At 42.3% G+C, this 23026-nt stretch overlaps 3 protein-coding genes across 3 annotated transcripts; 1 reads left to right on the top strand and 2 right to left on the bottom strand.

The window, feature by feature from the left end:
- Positions 1-1035: 1035 nt before the first annotated feature.
- Positions 1036-5524, bottom strand: LOC136447112 (integrin alpha-8-like). The gene is made up of 10 exons (XM_066445805.1): positions 5342-5524; positions 4908-5038; positions 4528-4675; positions 4024-4113; positions 3520-3599; positions 3122-3211; positions 2514-2652; positions 1781-1888; positions 1224-1337; positions 1036-1065 (listed from the first exon to the last, which is right to left on the bottom strand). Exons 1-10 carry the CDS (start codon positions 5522-5524, stop codon positions 1036-1038), a joined length of 1113 nt encoding a protein of 370 aa, XP_066301902.1.
- LOC136446932 (integrin alpha-5-like) lies at positions 5414-15627 on the bottom strand. The gene is made up of 18 exons (XM_066445598.1): positions 14946-15627; positions 13248-13384; positions 11727-11788; positions 11192-11318; positions 10827-10897; positions 10266-10311; positions 9962-10042; positions 9356-9400; positions 9110-9153; positions 8699-8752; positions 8417-8469; positions 7904-8030; positions 7323-7431; positions 6858-6955; positions 6641-6731; positions 6387-6432; positions 6131-6238; positions 5414-5677 (listed from the first exon to the last, which is right to left on the bottom strand). Exons 1-18 carry the CDS (start codon positions 15179-15181, stop codon positions 5524-5526), a joined length of 1689 nt encoding a protein of 562 aa, XP_066301695.1. The 5' UTR covers positions 15182-15627; the 3' UTR covers positions 5414-5523.
- A 1309-nt stretch (positions 15628-16936) lies between these two features.
- Positions 16937-22772, top strand: LOC136446947 (flavin reductase (NADPH)-like). Its single transcript, XM_066445615.1, has 8 exons — positions 16937-17155; positions 17862-17975; positions 18625-18728; positions 19345-19426; positions 19578-19697; positions 19951-20118; positions 20755-20836; positions 21603-22772. Exons 2-8 carry the CDS (start codon positions 17933-17935, stop codon positions 21676-21678), a joined length of 675 nt encoding a protein of 224 aa, XP_066301712.1. The 5' UTR covers positions 16937-17155; positions 17862-17932; the 3' UTR covers positions 21679-22772.
- The last annotated feature ends 254 nt before the right edge of the window (positions 22773-23026 follow it).

The raw sequence follows: 23026 nt of genomic DNA, 5'->3' as shown, positions 1-23026 counted from the left end.
CGAATACAAGAAAATACACACAAATTAAGGACACCAACATGGCTGTCAGCATTTTCCTGCTTCAATGATATGGAAAGTGAGTGGAAGAGCCCATCAGGATTAGGAAAAGGGTTCTTCCATCTAGTTTTGAAAATGATGTTCGAAGAATTCTTCGCTCCTTCTATTCCGCAATTAAAAAATCATTTGTTTCTAACAATATGTAATTGTTCATAAACAAATAAACAATCGAAAAAACAGCTATTAACAATTTTGAGGAAATATTTACAATGGAAATCTAGGAATATCTGTGAAATATTCTGAAGTGGGTTTTTTTCGATTTTGCATGCTTTTTCTTCGTCAAGGCCCCTTGAGTGTTGATCCGTCTTCGTCCTCTTGAATGCCACTGTCCAGATCTTTGTCTTGAGCGTCAAATACGTCATCTTCTTTGGACACCTTCTTTCGATCGAAGAAACCAAGCTGCAATGGAATACAGTATATGATAAAAACGTACTTTCATAACATGGATATCAATCAAGCTATATTGAGATATAGCTGTAACGTTAACTACGTGATTCGTTGACATGTTTATTGTACATACCCGGTAGAGTATTAGCACGATGGCGACCAGTAGCAATAGACCGCTCAACGCGGCACTCGCAATGATCCAGGCTTTCACTCCCTTCTTTCTGGTGACAGGTCTCGGTAAGATGATGGTTGTGGTAACCTGTGGAAATAAAGAATATAAAAATTAGTACTGTTTCAGCAACAAAACTACAAATGATGCTAAAAGCCCAAGAAACCTAGACGTGATGTTGTCATCGTTAAACCACACAAAACTTGTTGTATATTGAATAAAACATCTTTCATGTGCAAGATAACTCAGTCTACACCACTACCGAAGCTATTACGTGAACCCGATTCCAACACTGCTTTCACCAATCTAATCTTCTTGTCCTTTGAAGACACGATTGAAAACAGGAATATTATAAAAAGACCCTTTGTACACAACAATTTTTTTTCATTCCAACGACCTTACGCGGGGCAATTCTGACTGGTTCACATTGCACTGCTGCTAGGTGTCGCTATCTATAGATGCGGACCCAAACGTTAAGGATGTGTACAAATCATCTTTTCTGTTCTATTCAGTGACGTACCAACCTGATGAAACTATTCACGGATTACAAATAGGGCGTGACAAGGAAAGGCCTTACGCTGTATAGGAAAAATGAGGTACTAAACCTTACGTTAGTTCCTGCCGTTGGGAGCGCTGTGGGGCTGATGCGGTACGGCATGTCCATAACCACCACCCGCACTGATGACACAAACCGGTCCTGGGTCGTGTTGCCAACGGAAGAAAGCTGTAGAAATCGAACAAGACTTCTAAATTTACTGGCTTTTGTTACAAACACAGGAAAACAAATACTCGGAACAACACGGAAATACTACAAATATTCGCACATCTACAAGGAATCTGACAGGGAACTGATATCACCGGCACCTTTCCCCTTGTCGGCACTTTTCACAAGATTTAATACAGCGTTGTATACATAGAATATACAGAAGACTAAGGGCGATGTACTTTGATTATAACAAAATGCCTTTTTTGAATTAATTAAAGTTTGTTTCATCAGCTTCCAAACACTGACAATTATCCGTGATGATCATATCACGGGACAAACATAAAAGATGTTCAACTATACCTAATATACATGGCTATCTGTGAGTGTGTGTGTATGTGTGTGTGTGTGTGTGTGTGTGTGTGTGTGTGTGTGTGTGTGTGTGTTCTAAACTGAATACTGACCTGTACGTCTTCTATTTCCGACGTGATATCCAGAACGAAGCCGTCTCCACTCCTCAGCTCATTGACTATACAGCTTATGGTGTAACAGTCGCCGACATTGCCACACATCTGAAATGAACAACATTAAGCACATAAGCACCACTCAGTCACTGCGCGCATAATGTATCAATTTTTTTGCCCGAAGAAAATCGGAAGAGATCAAACTACATTGTACCCTAATGTATGAACGGAATGAGAATATGGTTCGGTTCTAAAACCACTGATTGATTGAGTGATTGGTTGATTGATTGATTGATCGATCGATCGATGGATTAGTTATTTCGTTAGTTAGATATTATAAAAAATACCAACTCACTAGAGTTGTAGCGTTGTCAACAAGACAATACCCCTGTTGGCTTTTCAAAGAAACGCCTGGGACCGCTACAGTTACGCTTCTGTCCTCGGTTGTGGATGGCCACAGGACAGTGGCGATGGTCTGACCGACATCGCTTGGGCCATGGTTCCTAACCTGTACAGTAAATGTGATAAAAACGAACGTGATGATTCTGGAAAAATGTAAAACACGTCTGACTAGAGCTATCGTTTTATTGCCTACCGAAGGACTGCAAGTGTTTAACAAAATTGCCAGGTCAGCATAAGTACAATAGCCTTAAGTAAGACAAATATTTCCGGAGATGCGTAGCAAAATTCGAGGCATTTCGCGTTTAATGTGTAGAAATAAACAAATGCTTACCTCGTAAACGTGTTTTATTTGAGAAATAACAGGCTCTGCCTCTACATCCGTGTCTAAGTTGTCGTCTGGTCTGCCCTTGACACTTTCTTCTCCTCGAACGAAGGTATTATCAAGCCACATATCTCTGGGAAGGGACGCTCTGCAATGCAAGGCACATCATTATCATAATCATTATAAAGAAGTTGGTACGGTGGCTCCGTGTTTAGGGTTTTGCACAGTTCACGATGTTGTGTCCTTGGGAAAGGCACGCCAAAGTCCTCACTCGCCTCAAGCGTAAATGAGTGTCTAGCTTTGGTTTGTGATGTCCACCGGATAGGACATTAAATGAAGGTCCCGAGTTTGAGGAGAGCGTCACCTTAAACACGTTAACGAGCCCACCACGTGCACGCTACTTGATAAGATTGTCGGTTCATCCCGGTATAAGTGGATCAAATAAATCTGTCCGGATATACAGCTTGTACTGTTTAGTACAAACCTGGTGTGTTACTCCGTGAGGCGGTTTACCGGGTATGCAATACAAACGAGTAAACAGTGGATGATATAGAATAGAATATAAAAACAAACAGCTTATGTGAAGGATTAAAATCATATTTCAAATAGAATCTTACCCTTTGACTGTCACGTCTGCTTCGACCACGACTTGTGCAGAAAAGACGACCTGGTTGTCCCCAGTTGTACTCATGTCGTCCGGTGTTGAGCTGAAAGAGGTAAAGAAACGGCTGTTTATTCTAACGTGTGTACAAAATAGTTACCTTTAACTAAAATGAGTTTCCTACAGGGTCCACCTGTCACAACCAAGCACCCCAATTACTAGACAGTTTATGTACAGTACAGTAAACAATGCTGCTGGTGACAGGTTTGATTAAGGTATGCGTTAAATGTGGTTGATAATCCAACCAAGAAGATTGCAGTGTGGACACAAAATTTCGGCGGGTTTTCTCGCTGTGTCGAAACAGAGTTTAGATCTAATCTACTTTTACAAACTGATAAAAAAAGTTTTACATACCTGTTGGCGAAGACAGGAAAATCCAAAAAGCTACGGCTCCCGTTAAGGTTCGCGGCCAGGAAACGTAACTGCAAAACTACCTGTAAAATATGTACACAGCTATATTGTTTATGAAGGAATAAATGTTTGCCTTCATAGGATCAGAAGACGTTGAACAGCAAATATTCATATCGCTTTAGAAAGAGGTGTGCATACCGAGTGGTTAGTGACCAGTCCCACAAAAGGCTTCGGTGTGGTTAAGGTATACATGTAAGTCCAAAGAATAAGGCTAAGCTTAAGGTTCTAAAATTAGGATCGTCCGGTTAACGAGGCATGCGCGAGGTCAAAGATAAAGGTCCCGAACACGTAAACAGGTCCATGCTTTATACCATGTCCAAGCATGTTTTGTTTATGTGTCAAGGGCCTTCAACTGACACATAACACACAGTTAAAACCATGAACCAGCTTATAACTGTGCCTTCAGTTAGTTCATTCCATTATCACAGTCATGTAACTTGCAGTTACCGTTGCGTCTGCCTTCAGAGGGTTCCCCAACCCGCACTTAATGGTTCCGCCCGTCCCTGCTGCAGTGTAGCTGCACATGGCAGGGGTGTTCTTGCAAATTCAGAGAGAGAAAAAATGTCAGTGTTTTGAAAAATCAGGAATGCAATTCACGCTGTACACATAGCGTCCCTCTTGCGTTTACAGAATGCAAATGGTCGGAGTCACTCAAACCACAAATTTCATACTTAGTAAAAAGTATACTACTAGTTACAAAATTTTCCGCAGCGTGAATATCTTTATACGGGAACAGCGGGGACGTACATTTAGATCACAATGATCATTTCACATTTTTAAAACGTTTGTTTGTTACATACGCAAGCTGTGTGAATAAGGATTAATATAGAAATTATAAAGTTTTTTCATCGAGGTTTGTTGATTATGGATGAATGTATGATTCGTGTCTCTTTAAATGTACTATTAACTACTAGTAAATATTTTGCTTGTAAATCGCTATCTCAAACTCACTGTTCCCATCCGCTGCGCCCCGACATAGTCCACTTCCTCCGGCACAAGGACGAACAGCTGAGACTCGTACGACTCCTCCCCTCTGTTTGACACGGTGATGTCAAGGACAATGGAAGTCGTATCTCCGACGTATATAGTTGTCGTAGAACTACAAATTTTAGATAAGAAAGGTTTATAAAGACATTTCATTCGACTGGCGCGCGCAAACAAAAAATACAAGAAGACGTTAAATGAATGTGTTACAAGCCTAGGTCTTGTATCATAATATGTAATTCTACTTGAAAATGGAAAATGGTAGCCTTGTTGTTGTCCTACATTATAGGTATTCAGCCCAGAGGGCTACTTTCAGATAGTTTGCAAATGCAAATTAAATCACTCACCCGTGTGCTTGCACCGTTAGGTCAGGAACACAGACGTCGTCCAATCCGCAGTTTCGTGACATGTTCACGTGAGTGCTGAGGTGGGTTTCAGCGTCGGGACGAAGAACGGGAAAGAGCTGCCCGCTGATTGGCTGCTTAGGAAGGCTTAACCTTAAGGTTGCCTCAACCGAGATTGGTGTCAACTTGTCACGTATTTCATCCTGGAGATCGGGAGAGAGAGAGAGAGAGAGAGAGAGAGAGAGAGAGAGAGAGAGAGAGAGAGAGAGAGAGAGAGAGAGAGAGAGAGAGAGAGAGAGAGAGAGAGAGAGAGAGAGAATAAAAAAATGAATGCAATAAAAAGGTTCTGACGCCCAAATGATGTGATATGATGTATATATAAAATATAACTAATACAAATGACAAGTCATGAAGGAGTGAAATGTTCAACATCATACTTTGAGATGAACGTCCAGCATCAGACAGCTCGTTTGTCTCTTCAGCAGACTCATGGCGAGTTCTGACTTGTCCTGTTTCAGTACGGCTCGCTGCAGAGGCAGTAACGGTCCGTCTAACACCACATCCACCAGGAAGTCCTGCGTGTCGGGCACACCATGGCCTCCGTACTCTACACACAGCATCACGTTGAAACTGGAGAGCAGGAAATGGCAGTTAAACTGCTTTTCATGATCAACCAACAAACAGGTTCTACTGACACAGCCATCCCCGTAGTACTATAACTAATTTCAGGCACACCATGGCCTCCGTACTTTACACACAGCATCACGTTGAAACTAGAGGGCGGGAAATGTCAGTTTAAATGCTTTTTACGATCAACACAACAAACAGCTACTACTTACACCGCTAGAGCCGTAGTACTAGTACAACTAATAACCGTACTCCACACACACATCATCACGCTGAAACTGGTATGAAGGTAAAATAAGGAAAATGTCAGCTTAACCGCGATTCAACACAGCAAATAGTTTTTTGCGAATTTCTTGTTTTATTCCTTATTGTGAATTTATCACTGACTCTCATAAGGCAAGACACATTCATAGCAGAAAATTGAAGAATGAGATTTCAATTGGGAAGGTCAAGGTCAAGACGAAGGTCGAGGTCGAATTGGGACCCCCTGTTGTGTGGCCTTGGTGTTGCAGCAGAACTTCTGGGTTTTGTATCTTTTGTTCTGGACATGCTATGATCTTGTTATATAAATTAGTTACTAAGCAGATTAGGGAACGTACCAGGCGGCCCTTCCTCCGTCAGCAGTATAGCACCGTCTGGTCTCCGGGTCCACAACCTTCTGGCGTACGGACAGCACGGAGGTGATGATGTCGATCACGGGGACAGACCTGGGAGGGAAGTGGTGATGTTATGTACATTAAAAAATACAAATGATAAAGGTAGTCCCATTGCCTTTTTTGGTATAGGATATAATTCATTTATATCTTTTTAAACAGGTTCATTTTTATGAATAACTGAACAAATTTAGGATCTTACCTAAAGACTGTAGCAGCATCAGATTCAAATGCGCCAACTGCCAAATCTGGAAATTACAAACGTGCATTGTAAAATCGTCTTAGCTGCATCGATAGCGCAGTCATTTGTAACGTTCGAATTAGTTCGTGTGTGCTAATCTGTTTTATTGTTGTGTGCTTTCGAGCGCGTGCGTGTATGTGTGTTTGCAACGTTGAGGCGTTAATTTATGTTGTTATTTTCTTTTGTGGGGGTCATACTTTTTTCAAAAATCTCACCTGGGTAAAGGTTACCGTCGATGTCTACACCGCCTGATAAGCAGTAACCAAACGACTTCAGACCGGGCCCAACAGAGCTCGCTTCTATTGCCTGATGCATGAGAGAGAGAGAAAAAAAATTAAAACAGTATCACAAAAATGCAATCATGCTAGAAAACAAACTCTGGTGTATATATATCCATATATCTTGGTTGTGAATAAAGAACACTGTTCTTACAAGCGACGGTTCCTCTCTGAGGCCCCCTAGCGATCCCCTGAAGATGTACACCACTCCTTCTCCTGTCTTGCCTGCATACGGCGCACCTACCGCTACATCTGGAATTGACAGTAACTGGTTTCTATGACATAGCTTGCCGAGAAAGGGAAGGAACGAAAAAAAACTGCAGCATAATACTTGACGTGTGCATGCTACAAGATGAGTGCAGCATCATTTCCTCGTGAGATTTCATTTCTTTTCTTTTTTTAACATAATTCTTATTTTGTTTTTCATACGGGTTATGTTGTACTAGCAGCAAGATACAAACAGTGATCTGTGCTGTATTATATCTTGTATCTGGTGCATAGTTCGTAGTTCGTACATATTCAGTTTTTAGTCAGATTTACTTTGCGGTACCGACTTCTCGATAATATGTTTATATACAACAACGAGACGCCAGTAATATCTAAGTTAGAGCTAACCTACCGTTGAACCCATCGCTGTCCATATCGCCCATGGCAACCATGGCCGTGCCGAAGCGCCCCCCTGCGGTGCGGCCTGTTATTGGCGTGGTGTCTCTGATGGAGCCCTGCGCCTGTGGAAAAAAACCCAAAACTTATCACAAAGCGACTGTTTGGGCGCAAAACTGGCGCAAAACTATGAATTTTTGATCGTCAGAAAACCCAACCTGACAGAAAACGTCATGACTGTCCACTTGACATCTGCTTGAAGAGTAATCACGTAATAATCCGTTTTCGCGGTAAGGTCTTCGCCGCGAACTTAAAACCACTGCAAATTTTAGGTTAAACAGTGTCAGGGAGCTTGTTTGCGGGACGTTTCTTTTCATTTAAAGGGTGGGTGAGGGAGGCGAAGCCTATAAGCGTCTCTTTAGCATGGTGAAACGCACGAAGCGAGTAGCACAGTTTCCTGACACCCGGGGATCAAGCCCGGGCCAGCCAGCGCACGGTCCCAACGCACTTACTTCCAGGATAAAAGGTCCGGACCGGTTAGACTGGTCAGTAAGTGATCATGACGCTTGAACCATACTGATACAGTGGCATACTTACGTCTATCAAACCGCAGTATCTTCGCTCAGACATGCAGGTGAACACGTACACCCGTCCGACGTCTCCCTGCATGGTGGGGCCGCTCAACACACTGAAGTACGGCGCACCGATCAGCAAGTCCGCCCGGCTGTGGCAAAACAAGAACAACACGCTAGATGGCGCTGCTATCATAACGCTTATAAACACCCCTTTTCCACTAGAGACTCGGACTGCGGAGCGATCAAACATATTGATAAAGTAAATTCATAGATAAAGAACTATTTTTTAACGCTTTGTGTACTTTGTTGTCTTTTAGATCATACATCTTGCGTCCCGGTCAAATATGGAATCAACGGTCTTGCAGATCCCATTTTGGGCGCTAGGCGATCACCGTCTAGTGGAAAGGGGATCTAAGTGAGTGCGAATAAGTACTCACGATGTGTGACAGGAATACGAGGTAAAATTGTGGTATTAAAAAGTTGGATTGATCTATGACTGGTGTAGGTTTTGCAATAAGAAGAAGAATTATCTTACCCGTCGCCGTTTACGTCTGTCACAGAGAGGGACGATCCGAATCCAGAGGCAAGCTGAAATGTATTAATATCAATTATTTGAATATGATAAAATACATTGAAATATTTGAAAACAACGACAAATGTAAAGCTCTGCGTTTGATAATTTGTTCGCTCAATATTGTGAACCTCGATGATATCGTATTCATTGTTCTTAACTATCAAGAACAGAATCCATGACGTAACACTCATGTACGATCTGGGTGCCAAGGTTGAAATGATATATTTCAAATTGTTCCTTTACCTGCTCTCCTATCAGCTCAGTGATGAAGTTCATATCCTTGTTCACGATAGATACCTGCAATAGAAAAGAACTAAATATCGCGAACTAATCATAATCATTGTGACATACGTATATATTGCTATACCTAGTTGAGCTATATCTACAAATGTTCTTAGATAGCAGTATCTAAATAGACGCCGTATACAATCGCACTCAGTTTCGTTTCCTGTACATTCTGCTTTTACATGTTTCGTGCGGCAATATATTAGACCCCTTTTTCGCCAATTTCCGGCAAAAGGTACAAATTCAAAATGATAAAGTAGAAAAGAACAAAACAATTGGCCAACGTGCAGCCACCCTCTTATTGGTTGAACCGCTAATTTTGAATGACAATCTATTCGATCGATGAAATACTGTAGTGCGCAAACTCACCAATCCCATGATTCGTTTCGCCCTCGGCCCACCGATGACGTAATCTACACGTGAAATGAAAAAAAATCATAAATTAAAAAAAGAATTATAAGTGCCTGATTGAATATATGTCAATGTCAAGTTCTCATGGCATTTCAAATTACCTAAGGAAAGGAGCATTTTGATTCGCTTGGTTCCTTTATAGACTTCAAGACAATCATGTATATATTGGGGTAAACGATTATCTGACAGTCAGGTCCTTATTACCTGCATCACCACTGCCCGACAAGTCTCCAGCAGCTACAGAAGCACCTGGAGAAAACGACAGGAATTTTAGTTTTTATCTAAATTCTACCATGCCGTAAACTTGTAATTTACGCAGCATGTCTATGTACAAGGGGAAATCAGTGCGGTGGATCATGTAAATGTAATAAGAAGTTAGAATAGGAATACCATACGTCGATGAAGGTTTAGACATCCAGGTAATAAAATACACAATACAAAAATTACTCAAGCAACTTGATACGTTTTTGATCTTTCGTCAGTGAATGATGAAAGCAGATGCTGTCTAAAATATCAGTTGCTTGTCGTACCTTTTGTATTGTGTATGTATCTACAACATCTACTAACGTAATTCCACCAGGGTACATAATTCCGCCACCCTGAAAAAATACGTCCAACCCAACGTCCCCCAGTATAATGTACTCCTGTATATCTAAACTGCATACCTGGGGTTGCTGCACTAGATATCTCTCAACCCCACTGTATGTTTTCGAAGTGGCGGATTTATGTAAGCCGGTGGATTAATGTTAATGCTATGATTATAAGATTTCTCTGTTTGATGTATGATTTGTTTACGAGAATACGACATACCGGAGTAATCGTCGAAGTAATTCTGCCTCTGCCCAGTCTGCCTTAACTCCAGAGTTAACCGGTCGATGGAGTAGATTTGCCCTGAAAAAAAAAACACATTTTGTTTAAACATAAGAAAGACGATCATTTTTTGTTACTGTTAATTAAAACATCGCTCGAGCCTGAAGAAGCTGAACTAGGGGCGGATACAAGTTAAGATTATTTTCTGTTGCAGACTAGATTTAAGCAAGGAGACTGTGCATATGCAAAGTCTCTGCTACCATATAACGTTACATGTGTAAGTGTGAGTATGTGCCGTGCCTACCTTCCCACAGATAGCTGCCGGGGGCTCCAAACACAATGTCTCCCTTCTGTAGAATAGAGATACAAATTGATATCCACATGTTATCATGTAACGAATAACAGATCTGTACATATAATCTGGCTAAAATATGTTCCAGACAAGGCGCATTCTACATGCATCCAGACCAACAAAGACACACAAAAACTTTTCTAAACGATTGCGGGAGTTTTATCTTCTTTTTTCTTCCCTCTAGGGCTCAGAAAAGACACGTTGGATCCAGACCGTGACCTGATCGTGAAAACATTGGCCCCCTATTCTAAGTGCGAATTAGCCTAGACCAAAAAAATAGCCCGGCATTCGGTCACGCAAAAGTGAAAGAAGAAGACGATGAAGAAATAAGAAGAAGAAGAAGTGAAAAAAAGCCGTAAATAAACTACCCCGCGGGGCATTGGTTTGGAATTGTGACTATCAAGCCAGTGTACATGTCCCCTACACTTCAGAGCACGGTCGGGGATTAGATCGACTACAACCTCAATACCACCTCGGGCCATCCCTCCCCTTGAAATGTGACTCAGGCATTACCTGAGTAAACGCAGCGCTTGTCCCGGCTTGACAGAATCCTTCCTCGAACCATGCCGCTCTTCTAAATTGTCCTGAAAGAAAATGAGAAGACTCCTTGATAAATTCCTAAGTAACATTTAATCAACGTTTGCTAATATGTCGGTAAACATTGGTGCACGCCCGGTATCATAACTCAATTATAGTTCATTACCAAAAGCATTCTATGTACATGCTGAACGACGTTGTCAACCATGTCAAAAATTAATCCGGCGAAGCAAGGTTTTAATAAGATGAATATACTCAATCGTCAATATTGTTGCTCCAAATGATGAAGTGTGGTGGAAGTTAGATTTTATCTACGAGCAGAAAAACCGTGACCATCTTACTGTCTTTGCAGGGTGAAAATTCCTGGATCCGAGTCATGTTTTTTCTCGCGAGAAGACAGTTTCCGACGAGATTCCAGCTTTCGATGAACCCCTTCAGTCCCTTGTACCAGTATCTTGGTGCGCATGCCTACATTTGATAGAAAATAACATTTACACACAATAGTCGTTGTTTTAAGGGGAATTTGTGCAGGTGGGAAAAGGAAAAGCTTTTTTCCCAACACAAGAGCTATCTATGACCCCAAAAATTATGTCCATAGCATATCGAGAACGAGAGATATCAAAACTGGAAGTACAATGCATGCAGTACAATGTAAACTGGAAGTACAATGCATGCAGTACAATGTAAAGCCGCCAGGTTGTTAAAAATCTCATCATCTCCAACTTTGCCACAACCTACCGACACCCCAAATATAAATCCACCCCAGCCGTTCTTGGGTTATCTTGTCGACTAACAGACACACAGACGTACAGACAAATGGTTCCTGAAATAAAACCTTCTTCGCGATGATAAAAAAGAAGAGGTTGTCATACTTACAACGATCAGGTCCTCAAGGGGCGACGTCCGTACGGTCGCGCCCATCATCTGATTCGCCTTGGCTGAAACGTGTATGTAACGGACATCGTGATTGGATGAGCAACAACTTTGTTCTGGTACATTTTTTTGTTATGATGATCCCATTTTGACATATTGACCTGGTCCTTTCCTAATCATGCTTTGCATTTATTCATCGATTGAGTTAACTATTCTGTCCAGTACGCATATGGTGTGAGTTTGTATTTTGTCGTCTGAAAATGACGTCATATCAGAAACTTTATAGCAAGACCATACCATTGCAAAAGTTTGCGGAAGTTCAGAGGTAAGCAGGATATTCAGTGATCAGCTGAACTGAAAGCGACGACGTAAGCTTCCCTTTGTTTGTCTCCACCCCCTTAAATATGCTATGACCCGAATGTCAGAGGAAGGGCCTTACGTTGAATTACGCTGTGAAAATGTGATTAGCAAGACTGCCAAACGTCAAGATGAACTGTAATTCTTTCCTGTTTCTTTCACTGTAACTTTATTCTGTTTTCACAGTCACCTCTGTACCGTGAAATCATCATCACCATGAAGAAAACTGTTGTTCACATTTATGATTCCTTCACACATCTGTTCTGTAAAACACTTGCCGCCACTGTGAAGTTGAAGTTCAGAGAAAATGTTAATTTTCCTTACATCGTGAAATTTTACTACCGTGACGTGTGAAGATGGAGTGAATTACAGTATTACGCTGCGAGAATTTGATGGGCAGGACTGCCAAACGACATATCGTGACGGCTGCGAAATGCGCGGGAAACTGCTCATGACAGGATGTCCGTGACACGACTATCGGCCTTATCTCCCATCACACATGTTCACCGTACGCACACGACAGACGTATTGTGTTCAGAACTGCAACGACCCGCACCCTTAAACAATCACTTTCCCGTTTACTATGGGCGTTTCGAAATTGTATTTACAACCAGAAAGACTGCTTAGAAGAAGTGAAAAGTACTCAAACCTTCCCTTTTGCTTGTATGGCACAGTTTGTCTGTACATAGGTCACTCATTTCATTTCATTCTCTTCATCTCATTATTTCGTTTCATTTCTAGACTTTCTCCATGTGCCTACGGATTATTCCCCGTCCCTCTCTTTCTCCGTCTCTGTCTCACCCAAACACAATGACTTCAAACTAATGGACGGACAGTCAGTGAAAATATCGAAGACTTCGGACAGATCGGGTGAATTCTGTCATTATTCACCGCTCTCCTCTCTGTAATCCGATGGCCCAAGCCCTTCTGATCTCCAAGCAGAGGTAGCTCTCGAATTCGTATTGTGTGCGTTTTGTTGCCTTTTCTACATTTTTACATCCCTCTAGTGATGCACGTCTCCCTATAGAAGGAGGCGAAGTCTTAAACAGGTGCACTAGCATATTTTGTAGGTAGACATACTAAACGTTGCAAAAAAAAAGTGAAACAACGAGCTAGATCCTTACATCTGCTTAGAGATTACATGCAGTTTTCCCCGGCCCAACTCACCGTCTGGTAGCTTGAGCGGAAGCCTGTGACATGTTGTATTGGCACCAAGTCCGTCCTGAGCCGGACATCTGAACACGGCGCCTGTCGGCTCACTTCCGGCCGCTTCGTCCAGGGCGAAAGGTGCCCCAACCACTAAGCTAGAGCACAGTAGAGTATAGTAGAGTAGAACATACACAAGTGAACGTTATAAATGAAGTAGGATCGCAAGCTGAGGGCATTCTTGAGATAGTCGTCCATAAGTCGTACAAAATTCATCTGTCTTATAACGGAAAAAAGATAGTCTTTGTCGGCGGTCGTACCACTGCCTACGACGACTATGACCGACTCCTTACTGTAAAACGTAGTAGTGCTAGCCTTATCTAATCATTTTATCTTCTTTGGGTAATCTAAGTCATTTTTCTTAAACGGTAGTCTCGCTAACTTTGCACCAAATGGGCCGCGTAAGACTGAGATAACACAACCCCATTCAAGAAAACATAAGCCGATACAGATGGGCGCTATTATATGTGTTATTTCTACAGCCCCGTAATAGATTAGGTAGAGATTATCCAAGATTATCTAAATCTCACTTGGTACCCTCACCCCCAAAAGGATAGGGTTTCCAGGCTATCAAGGTGTAACCAAAATAGTGGTAATTTTTTTTTAGGCCCGAATGCGTTGAACAGGGCACGTTTTCATAACATCAAGAAGTATAAAATTTCCTCAACAAACCCCTTTTACGTACAAAGTGACCGACAACTATGCTAGCTTGTCGGTACGATTAGGGGACAGAGACTATCCAAGATTATCTAAATCTCACTTGGTACCCTCACCCCCCAAAAGGATAAGGTTTCCATGCTATTAAGGTTACCGCAGTTTTGATGTAACCCAAATAATGACTAATTTTCAGACCCGAATGCGTTTAACAGGGCACGTTTTGATAACATCAAGAAGTATGAAATTTCATCAACAAACTCTTTTACATACAAGGTGGCCGACAACTAGGCTAGCTTATCAGTACTGTAATCCCCATTGTTTACTAAGAAAACTTAACGCGATCTACTCGACGAAAAGGTGGATAAAACTCTCACAATACATGATATTGATTCTTAGATAAATTGACATAAAGACAGGAATCGTATGGTGCTTTGTTTTGAAACTGTCTTGACAGAAACAAAGGGGATCCAGTTTGGGAAAACTCGGAGTGCGGTCTGATGTACGCCGGGTTCTCCCGAACAGCTGTCTCTGGAGCGACTTTAGTTACAAAGTTTTAATAGGAAACATTCAGGTTTTGGGACCACCGGTTCTTGTTTCACAGTAGAGAGGTCTTTGTTCAAAGAGACCACCCGTGGTTTGGAGTTTTAATAGATAGCTACTTGTGTGGAAGTTACCTAAGGGAGTGTTCGTTTCTTTTTTGGTGGGGGAGAGAAATAGCAGTGTAACAAAAGGCCATGTCCACTATAAATGGACGGACAAGAAATGAAAGAAACTGTAACATGAAATCAAACTAATGAACGACAGTTTACGGAATGCAACTGTATATACAGATTTAATGGCTTCCGAAATCCATGTAATTTTGAGACGACAGTTCAAACCACCCTGTCAAATAGAAAATATCACGGTACAGTATATGCAATTTTAAAGATGTACATTCAAAGCAACAGTATATCCTAATCGTTTTGGTCATAATATAAATGGACCATAAATATTGTAACATACCCGGCACCTCCTCCGCTGGTTGCTCGGTGGAAGTCGAGCGATGCGCCGAAGCCGCTGCCTGTAGGCCCCCGGTACAGCAGCCGACTCTCCACGTCCAAATTAAACCCTTCAACGTCCACGGTCGCTGACAGAAAAATCAACCATACCCACGGTGTCGTCCTCTTGTCTCGAGCCATAGTTTTAAAACAGTTTACGCGGAGTATTGCAAGGAAAGATAAAACGATTTGAAGAGACATGTAGCTGACTCAGTGTGTTAGCTAACCGTAGCGCCAGCCCAAACTTCCTACCACGCTACACTAACACTGAAAGTCGGTCAACCTCAGTGAAACGCGATCTTCCGCCAATTTCACTACTGCAGTCACTGGGGCAGAAGGCAGGATATCTGTGGGAGATCACCGTGACTCCCAATACTGACGACGGAAGCAACTTCAGCAGAAAACCGTGACCTTGCAACCTTCCCCTGACTTGAACCGTGACCTCAGTCGTGCAAACTTCAGTGTTCGCTAACGAAGACACATGTGACTGCTATACTTGGCATTGAAACTAAGCAAACGTGTTGCTATTATATATCATTATAACCTACAACGTGGGCTGCTGACAAACTGCTCAATGACATGTAGGAAGGATTGGGGAGTGATGTTGACCATATTTGGGCCAATCAGAAAGAGGAACAGGAACATACTTGTGCACTTTCTCCAGGAGTGCCAAGTCTCGAGGGATGTGATTTATTAGTAATCACTGAAGCCAAGTGTGAGTCAGCCTTTATCTGGAGGGCATCTCCAGCTTCTAAGGCCCATATCGCACTGAACCTGCGACCTCGCTGCGTCCTTAAGCTGTATTGTGTAAGCCTTGACTTCATCATTGGAATATCATACAAAATATAAAAGTATGACTAAAAACACCGTGAACAAAACACACAAAACGTAGAAAGATTCGTTCTTTTCCTACGAACTTGTCGAGCGCTCCGGTCAGTTTCAGGTCGCAGAGAGAGGCGCGGCGCCCTAGTGGAACTGGGATATTAGTTTAGATAGCCTCTTCCACAAGACCTTCCTACAGGCGTAGGGATCGTAAAATTCGAGGAAAAAAAGGAATGATAGGCCAGTAGAGTCCGTCCACGCCACGGTAAAGTTAACAATTCCCCCTCGCCTGCAAATGAAAGACATGAAACCCTCTGGTGGCCAAACTTCCCTGGCACATATTCTCCCTATTGCTGACGTAGTTAGTCTGGTAAAGACTAGGTATTCGAAATCCCAAGCCAAGTGTGAGTCAGCCTTATCTGTAGGGGATCTGTAGCCTCTAAGGGACGCATGAGAAAGGCTGCCAAAAATACAGCCTGCGGTTTTGAGGTCATCCCTTTAAGATGCTGACAGTGCCCACGACTTCCTTCTGGAAAGACGAACAGACTAAAAGAGAAACCAGGCTTCATGGAAACGACGATTAGTTTAAAAAAACCTTTAGCACACTGAAGTTGCCGTTTGGCACCCAATTCCATATTGGTTACAGTGATTGGCAGCAGGGAGAAGGTTAAACCTCTTTGGTAGAACGAAAGGTGAAGACTGAAGTTTAACATATGTTTAACAACGAGGACATAATTTATCATGGACTGTGCAAGTCATCGACTTATTTACATGATTTGTATCTAGCAACATTCTATAGTGACTTGTCAATGAAAAAGAAAGTGTCTGGAAGTGTCAAATATGAATTCAACTTCTTTTGATAATGTTCATCCCTACTTACACATGTACAGTATGAAGGGAAGTACACAGCGTACAGAGGCTTATATTTTCCACATTCTGTAATCATATATTCCTCCTATGTAGGCCAATTCACACATGTATATGCTATAAAAAAGGTTGAAAAAATACTTCACTTCAAAAGCTAGTCCATATGTATATAACGTTATTTATCTATTATTCGACCGCCCGCTTCACATACCACCCCAACATCTGCTTGAAAACTACCAACAAGACCAGTTTATGCAAATATGGAGGTCACCGTTACGGGTCATTGACCTGTGACCATGATCGCAGTGCCTGGCTGGTGACAGCTCACACTCAACGTTACAGCTTAACATTTGAAACTGAGAGAATAGCTGCTGTCGAGGCCAATAGAAGGGCCTGGATTGGAAAGGTCGGCAACCAAAGGACTTGAATGTTCACCATTAGAATCAGGAGTGATCGTCACGTATGGAAGTCTGCATGCAACAGTTGGTGAGCTGTATGTAGTGAAAGTTATGTTTGCATTCAGGGTAGTCCCCTGTCATATCAGTCGATTTCTATGTTCGGTGAGCTCCTAGCAGGTTTTCCGTGCCTCCTTAGCGCATTTGTACGTCGTTTTAGTGGTGCTTTTGTTTGTCAGACCAAGGCCATTAATATAATATAATGAGGGCATGCATTCCTTTCCCCAACTAGTTATAAACGTTAACTGTTGATATAACGACTTATATGATTTTACTCCCAGTAACCGAGCAACGAATACGTTCGGACCTACTCCCAGCCATCCCGACTTCTAGCCACATTCAGTGACTGTGAGTGGTTAGAGTAGTTTTGAAAGCATCCTGTGCTCGGTTGGCAGTAAATGAGGCATGTAACGTTACTACTGGCTGTGAAATGGTTGTGACATATATCTAGTGACAAGGCCGCCACGACAGAAAGGGCGTGGCCTAAATAGCTAAAACTGGGCAGACGTCTGCCAACCATGGTTGGGTAGTGGCCTGGGTCAGGTCAGGGGATGGTCCTGAATGTGTGTATAATGGTATTGATGAACTATATTGATTTTGATATTGTTTAGCTTAGGCCACAAGAATTCAATTTGTTGGTTATTGGGTTCACCTGCTTCCCTTTTTTCTCACGAAAACAAAATGTGCCATTCAGGAAACTTAGACTATTATATCCTGTTTTCATCTTCCTATTGTAGTTCTGATAGGACAAAGTGACTACACTTCAGAACTGCTGGACATACTTTTCTGATATTTCATCAGTAGGACTATGACGATGAGACTGGCAGTGTTTGGGGCCTCTGGCCCTACAGGTAATGTTTACTTTACTTTCACAATATTGTTAATAGATAAGATACTGTTCAAGTTCCCTGTCAGTTGCAATACATGTATTTCGTGTAACGTTAGCTACATTGCTTTGAGATTTTGTCAATTAAAACAGAAGGATATAACATCAACTCTCATACATCTGAGCAGGGTGCCTTAAGGCTGCCACATGAAAAAGGGGCTATTGGGGCCTTCTCAAGAATGTCTTGAGCTCCAGGATATCTGAATTCTGCCTTGGGGATGGCTATGAGGTGCAAATCTCCAATTCTTTATTGTTATAGGGTGGGTTGACTACCCTCTCTTCGCAGCCAGGGGCTGAATTGCGAGGAGCTTACAATTTGCGGGCTAGATTGCAAGGGTCTGGAGCGGCTGCCATTTGGCCTCAATACGACAATTGCCCCATGTGCGGCCATAGGGCTGTAGGTTTCTAACCACACACACTGGGAAGTACCTCTACTCTTTTTGATAAGTGTGATGGGTTATTTAACAGCTGAAGGTGTTGCTCTGCTCAAACATGGGACCTCCATTTAATGTCCTTTGGGGTGCAACAAAGTGCATAAGCACCCAGTATTTCAAGCCCTTACATACAATGTCAAATAAGAGTTGACGTTACCCGCCACATTTTTCCCTATCTAGGTGTAGAGGTCGTGCAGCAGGCACTTGCCCGAGGTCACGATGTCACAGCCCTGGTGAGAGACCCTGACAAGATGGCGGGCTTGGTGCCAAATAAGGAGCTCAAGGTTTGTTTGTTTGAGTTGTTTTATTCAATGATAACGTCTTTCCAAGAGATTGAAGCATCCTTGGTCTTTTTAGCATCTTCATAACATTATCTCACCAGGGTACATAATTCTGCCACCCTGAAAAAATATGTCCAAACAGATCTTCAACCCAACGTCCCCCAGTATGATGCACTCCTGTTTATCTAAACTGTGCATTCCTGGGGGTGCTGCACTATAGAGATCTGAGTCTCAAACTGTCACTGTTTTTCACAGTGGCGGATTTATGTAACCCGGCGGATTTATGTTGATGGAGGTTAATTGTTTTGTTGTGGATATAGATGTTCCACAGCATTTGGAGTCAACTTTTATAATTCTGCCGGGTAACCTAAAGACTGCCACATTCTTTAAGAAAACAGTGAATTCAAAGAGAAAGTCATCTACAAAAGGTAGCATCAGTAATCCCAGATGTATGCACACTTCACGTATCCAGGTGATCTGTAGAAGGCCTCAATGACACCATTAAAAAATAGAATTGGTACTACATGTATTAGGGTAACCAGCAGAATCGTGACATTTATCATTTGTGTAATCAAATAAGAACGTGTGACCTTACTTTTTTCTTGTTCATTTTCCGCAGATTGAGAAGATCGACTTGTCCTCTGCTGATACTGTAGAACCACATCTGCAAGACAAAGACATCGTCTTATCCTGTCTGGGAAGTATGTGATAATTCTTATAATTTTACAGGATACCCCACGAGTACCAAATCATGAAAATGTTATATTGCTAATAATAACATTTGCAGTAAAGAAGATAACTGAAGAACTGTGTATGTGGGTCTCATACCACAGTTCCCACACTATTCTGCAGGTAGCATCTGGTCTTGGTCAGCAGTCTCATTTTACACAGACTCCATGAAGGTCATTGTCACTGCCATGAGGAAGAACAAGGTCAAGCGCCTGCTCTGTGTGACCTCTTGGTACACCGAAGGTAAATAACTTTCATTTTCCGGCCACCTCTGTACCATGAACTTATCATCTTGCTTGCTTACTAACTTCATCACTGTGAGAAAACCTGTTATCATTATTCATGATTCCTTCACACTTCCGTTCGGTAAATCTCTTGGTGCCACCGTGAAGTTAAAGTTCAGTGAAAATGTCCCTTTTTGGTATACCGTTAAATTTTGCTACCGTGAAGATAAAGTGAATTACAGTTACTGTAATCCTTTCCTTTTTTCAACCAGACGACCCTTCCCATCCGCCGCCTTTCCTGATTCGCTGGGTGGTCATACCGCTATTTCTGGGACGGATCCTGTATAACATGGCTCAGATGGAGCAGTACCTGCAGGGCTGTGAAGACATCAACTTCACTGCAGTCAGGCCTCCAATGTTAACAATGGGACCAGTAACTGGTAGGAGACATTTTTTTTTGTATTGCATACCCGGTAAGCTTCTTCATGGCGTAACACACCAGGTTTGTACTGAAGAGTACAAGCTTCATATTCCGGACAGATTTATTTGATCCACTCACACCGGGAAGGACCCCTACTCTTTTCGTTAAACGTTGTGGGTTCTTTTACGTAATATGAAATAAGAATAGATTCTGGGCCCTCTAGCGGCTTCTTATGGAACTGCAGCACAACAGTTTTGATAAATTTTGTTCTGGACATGCCATGGTCATGATTTCCAGATGTTGGTCGGTCGGATACCTGGAAATATAACTTTTTCCCTAGACCTAGCCTTTGTTTGACATGTAATTCTAGATGTTTATATTTGAAAGGAAAGGACATAGGTTACTCTAAAATTGCAGTATGGTGCAATAATTCAATGTTTTTCAGGTTTGATTCTTTTTTTTTACTTTATATCTTAATCAGGTCATTTTCCCTTGACTTTTTCTGCGCTGCGGTGGCATAGTTACTTCCGCATTCTGCACATTTCGCTGCTGTGTGATTGTGTGATGTGTTCAGCTGAAAAATACCCTCAACCCGTACATATACATAAAGGCTCTGGACAAGGGTTAACCATCCTGACATCTCTGTTGTTCTCAGACATGGAGTTCCGTACAGAGGAAGGTCAGCAGGTGTGTGAGCGGGAGGGGGTAGGAGGCATGTGTCGTGCAGATGTGGCCAGGTGGGTTTAGATTTTCTTACATACTAGTGCTGTTTGAATGTCAATAGATGGTCAGCTGTTGATAATTCTACACATTAAAAGATTCTTCAAAATATATGAATGGAGGCATATGCTAGGACTGTCACCAAATGATGTTAGCTTTTTACCTGTTTGCACATGTGGCCATGTAGATGATATGAAATGAAATCAACTGTATGCCGGAAAAACAGATTATAACAAAAGATATTGGTATGCAGTATACTATGACTAAAAACTGCATGTAATGTTAGAAAGTGTGTGACAAAGTTCTATCATTACTGGTACAGTGACATGTCCACAATTGCAAGTCATGATGGAACATATTCTGTTATCATCTTCTGGGTAGGTGGGTTAAGATTTTCTTACATACTAGTGCTGTTCAATAGAGATTTCCCATGTGGTACAGGGCTCGAAATTCAGTCTAGCAGATGTACAAGCTAGAGAAACTGTTCCCTTGAAAGATAGGAGTTGTCTATCTGTATCTGTATCTATGTAGCCGGTATAACTGACATTAGGCGTAACACACCAGCTTTGCAGGCACGCGGCGCGGCAGCAGCTGGCTATATTACACCAAAGTCTGTTACACCTAGTCTTCGCATACACCTTAAGTCTTCGTATCCTGTAAACCCACTTACCTTTAAAATCCAACAGGTCTTAGTGTGGAAAATTCATCAAATGTCATCAAATTACTTTAGATTTCTAGCATACTGAATTTCAAGACTGATTATATGGTTTTACTTGTTTTTAGGTTCATGTTGTCCACTATGGCATCTGAGGACTGGGTGAGGAAATGTGTGGCTGTTGTCGCTGTTCCCAAGAAGTAGACTTTTCACAGTCTCCAAGCAGATGTTTGGTGGAAGACCATAATGGTGAAATAACAGCTGCTGATGTAGACTTTCATGTCCTGTCAGACACACTTGTTGAAGGTTTCGCTGTATACGTTTGAGTTTGAATACCCTATTTAGACTGTTTCAGAAAATAATTGCCACTATAATGAAGTTATTTTACATTGCTTTATCAAGCCTACAAATTGCCAGCTTGCGTACTGTATTAGGTGTATCAAATCATGGGCTTGCTAACTGTAGAAAATGTACTTGTTAAACATGTATGGGACCAGGGATGTTATCACAAGAGAACTTAGGCAGTTTTGTGTTCAAGGTGTTAATGGCATTTAGGGACAGGGACCCCAGTCTTGTCAGTGTGTCATTCAGCACCAAGGACAGGGGCACCAGCCTTGTTGGGGTGTCATTCAGCACCAGGGGCACCAGTCTTGTTGGGGTGTCATTCAGCACCAGGGACAGGGACAGGGGCATCAGTCTTGTTGGTGTGTCATTCAGCACCAGGGACAGGGGCACCAGTCTTGTTGGTGTGTCATTCAGCACCAAGGACAGGGGCACCAGTCTTGTTGGGGTGTCATTCAGCACCAGGGACAGGGGCACCAGTCTTGTTGGGGTGTCATTCAGGGACAGGGGCACCAGTCTTGTTGGTGTGTCATTCAGCACCAGGGACAGGGGCACCAGTCTTTTTGGTGTGTCATTCAGCACCAGGGGTAGGGGCACCTGTCTTGTTGGTGTGTCGTTCAGCACAAAGGACAGGGGCACCAGTCTTGTTGGGGTGTCATTCAGCACCAGGGACAGGGGCACCAGTCTTGTTGGGGTGTCATTCAGGGACAGGGGCACCAGTCTTGTTGGTGTGTCATTCAGCACCAAGGACAGGGGCACCAGTCTTGTTGGGGTGTCATTCAGCACCAGGGACAAGGGCACCAGTCTTGTTGGGGTGTCATTCAGGGACAGGGGCACCAGTCTTGTTGGTGTGTCATTCAGCACCAGGGACAGGGGCACCAGTCTTTTTGGTGTGTCATTCAGCACCAGGGGTAGGGGCACCAGTCTTGTTGGTGTGTCATTCAGCACCAGGGGCACCAGTCATTGAATACGATGTATACTAAATAAAATTCAACACTTCGTATAAAATCAATACATCTGAGCCAAAAAACGTGTAATCATAAATTACATTTATTCAGTATACAGTATGCACAATTGAGAGTTGAAATGTAGATATTATATATGTGTAAAGTTAACACAATACTATACTGTGTCAGTATTTTGGCCACATGTACAATAGATCACCATTCACACACAATGCAAATTAGTTATGTGACTCTTAATTACATGG

The sequence above is a fragment of the Branchiostoma lanceolatum genome, chromosome 13, assembly GCF_035083965.1.
Source record: "Branchiostoma lanceolatum isolate klBraLanc5 chromosome 13, klBraLanc5.hap2, whole genome shotgun sequence".
Taxonomy (NCBI): Eukaryota; Metazoa; Chordata; class Leptocardii; order Amphioxiformes; family Branchiostomatidae; genus Branchiostoma; species Branchiostoma lanceolatum.
The sequence above is the reverse complement of the archived record's forward strand: the minus strand, read 5'-3'. Positions and strand labels throughout refer to the sequence as shown.

What these genes read in the sequence shown, in the direction of transcription:
- LOC136447112 (XM_066445805.1), bottom strand. Translation starts at nt 5,524, where the DNA reads ATGCTGTGTGTAGAGTACGGAGGCCATGGTGTGCCCGACACGCAGGAC. An exon ending in TGCTGGACGTTCATCTCAAA is followed by an intron (nt 5,039 to 5,341) that starts GTATGATGTTGA and finishes CTTCCTAAGCAG; the next exon opens with CCAATCAGCGGGCAGCTCTT. An exon ending in GGGCGCAGCGGATGGGAACA is followed by an intron (nt 4,114 to 4,527) that starts GTGAGTTTGAGA and finishes TGAATTTGCAAG; the next exon opens with AACACCCCTGCCATGTGCAG.
- LOC136446932 (XM_066445598.1), bottom strand. Translation starts at nt 15,181, where the DNA reads ATGTCTCTTCAAATCGTTTTATCTTTCCTTGCAATACTCCGCGTAAAC. An exon ending in GTCGGGCAGTGGTGATGCAG is followed by an intron (nt 9,154 to 9,355) that starts GTAATAAGGACC and finishes TTTCACGTGTAG; the next exon opens with ATTACGTCATCGGTGGGCCG. An exon ending in CGAAACGAATCATGGGATTG is followed by an intron (nt 8,753 to 9,109) that starts GTGAGTTTGCGC and finishes TTTCTATTGCAG; the next exon opens with GTATCTATCGTGAACAAGGA.
- LOC136446947 (XM_066445615.1), top strand. Translation starts at nt 17,933, where the DNA reads ATGACGATGAGACTGGCAGTGTTTGGGGCCTCTGGCCCTACAG. An exon ending in GACCTCTTGGTACACCGAAG is followed by an intron (nt 19,698 to 19,950) that starts GTAAATAACTTT and finishes TTTTTCAACCAG; the next exon opens with ACGACCCTTCCCATCCGCCG. An exon ending in AACAATGGGACCAGTAACTG is followed by an intron (nt 20,119 to 20,754) that starts GTAGGAGACATT and finishes TGTTGTTCTCAG; the next exon opens with ACATGGAGTTCCGTACAGAG.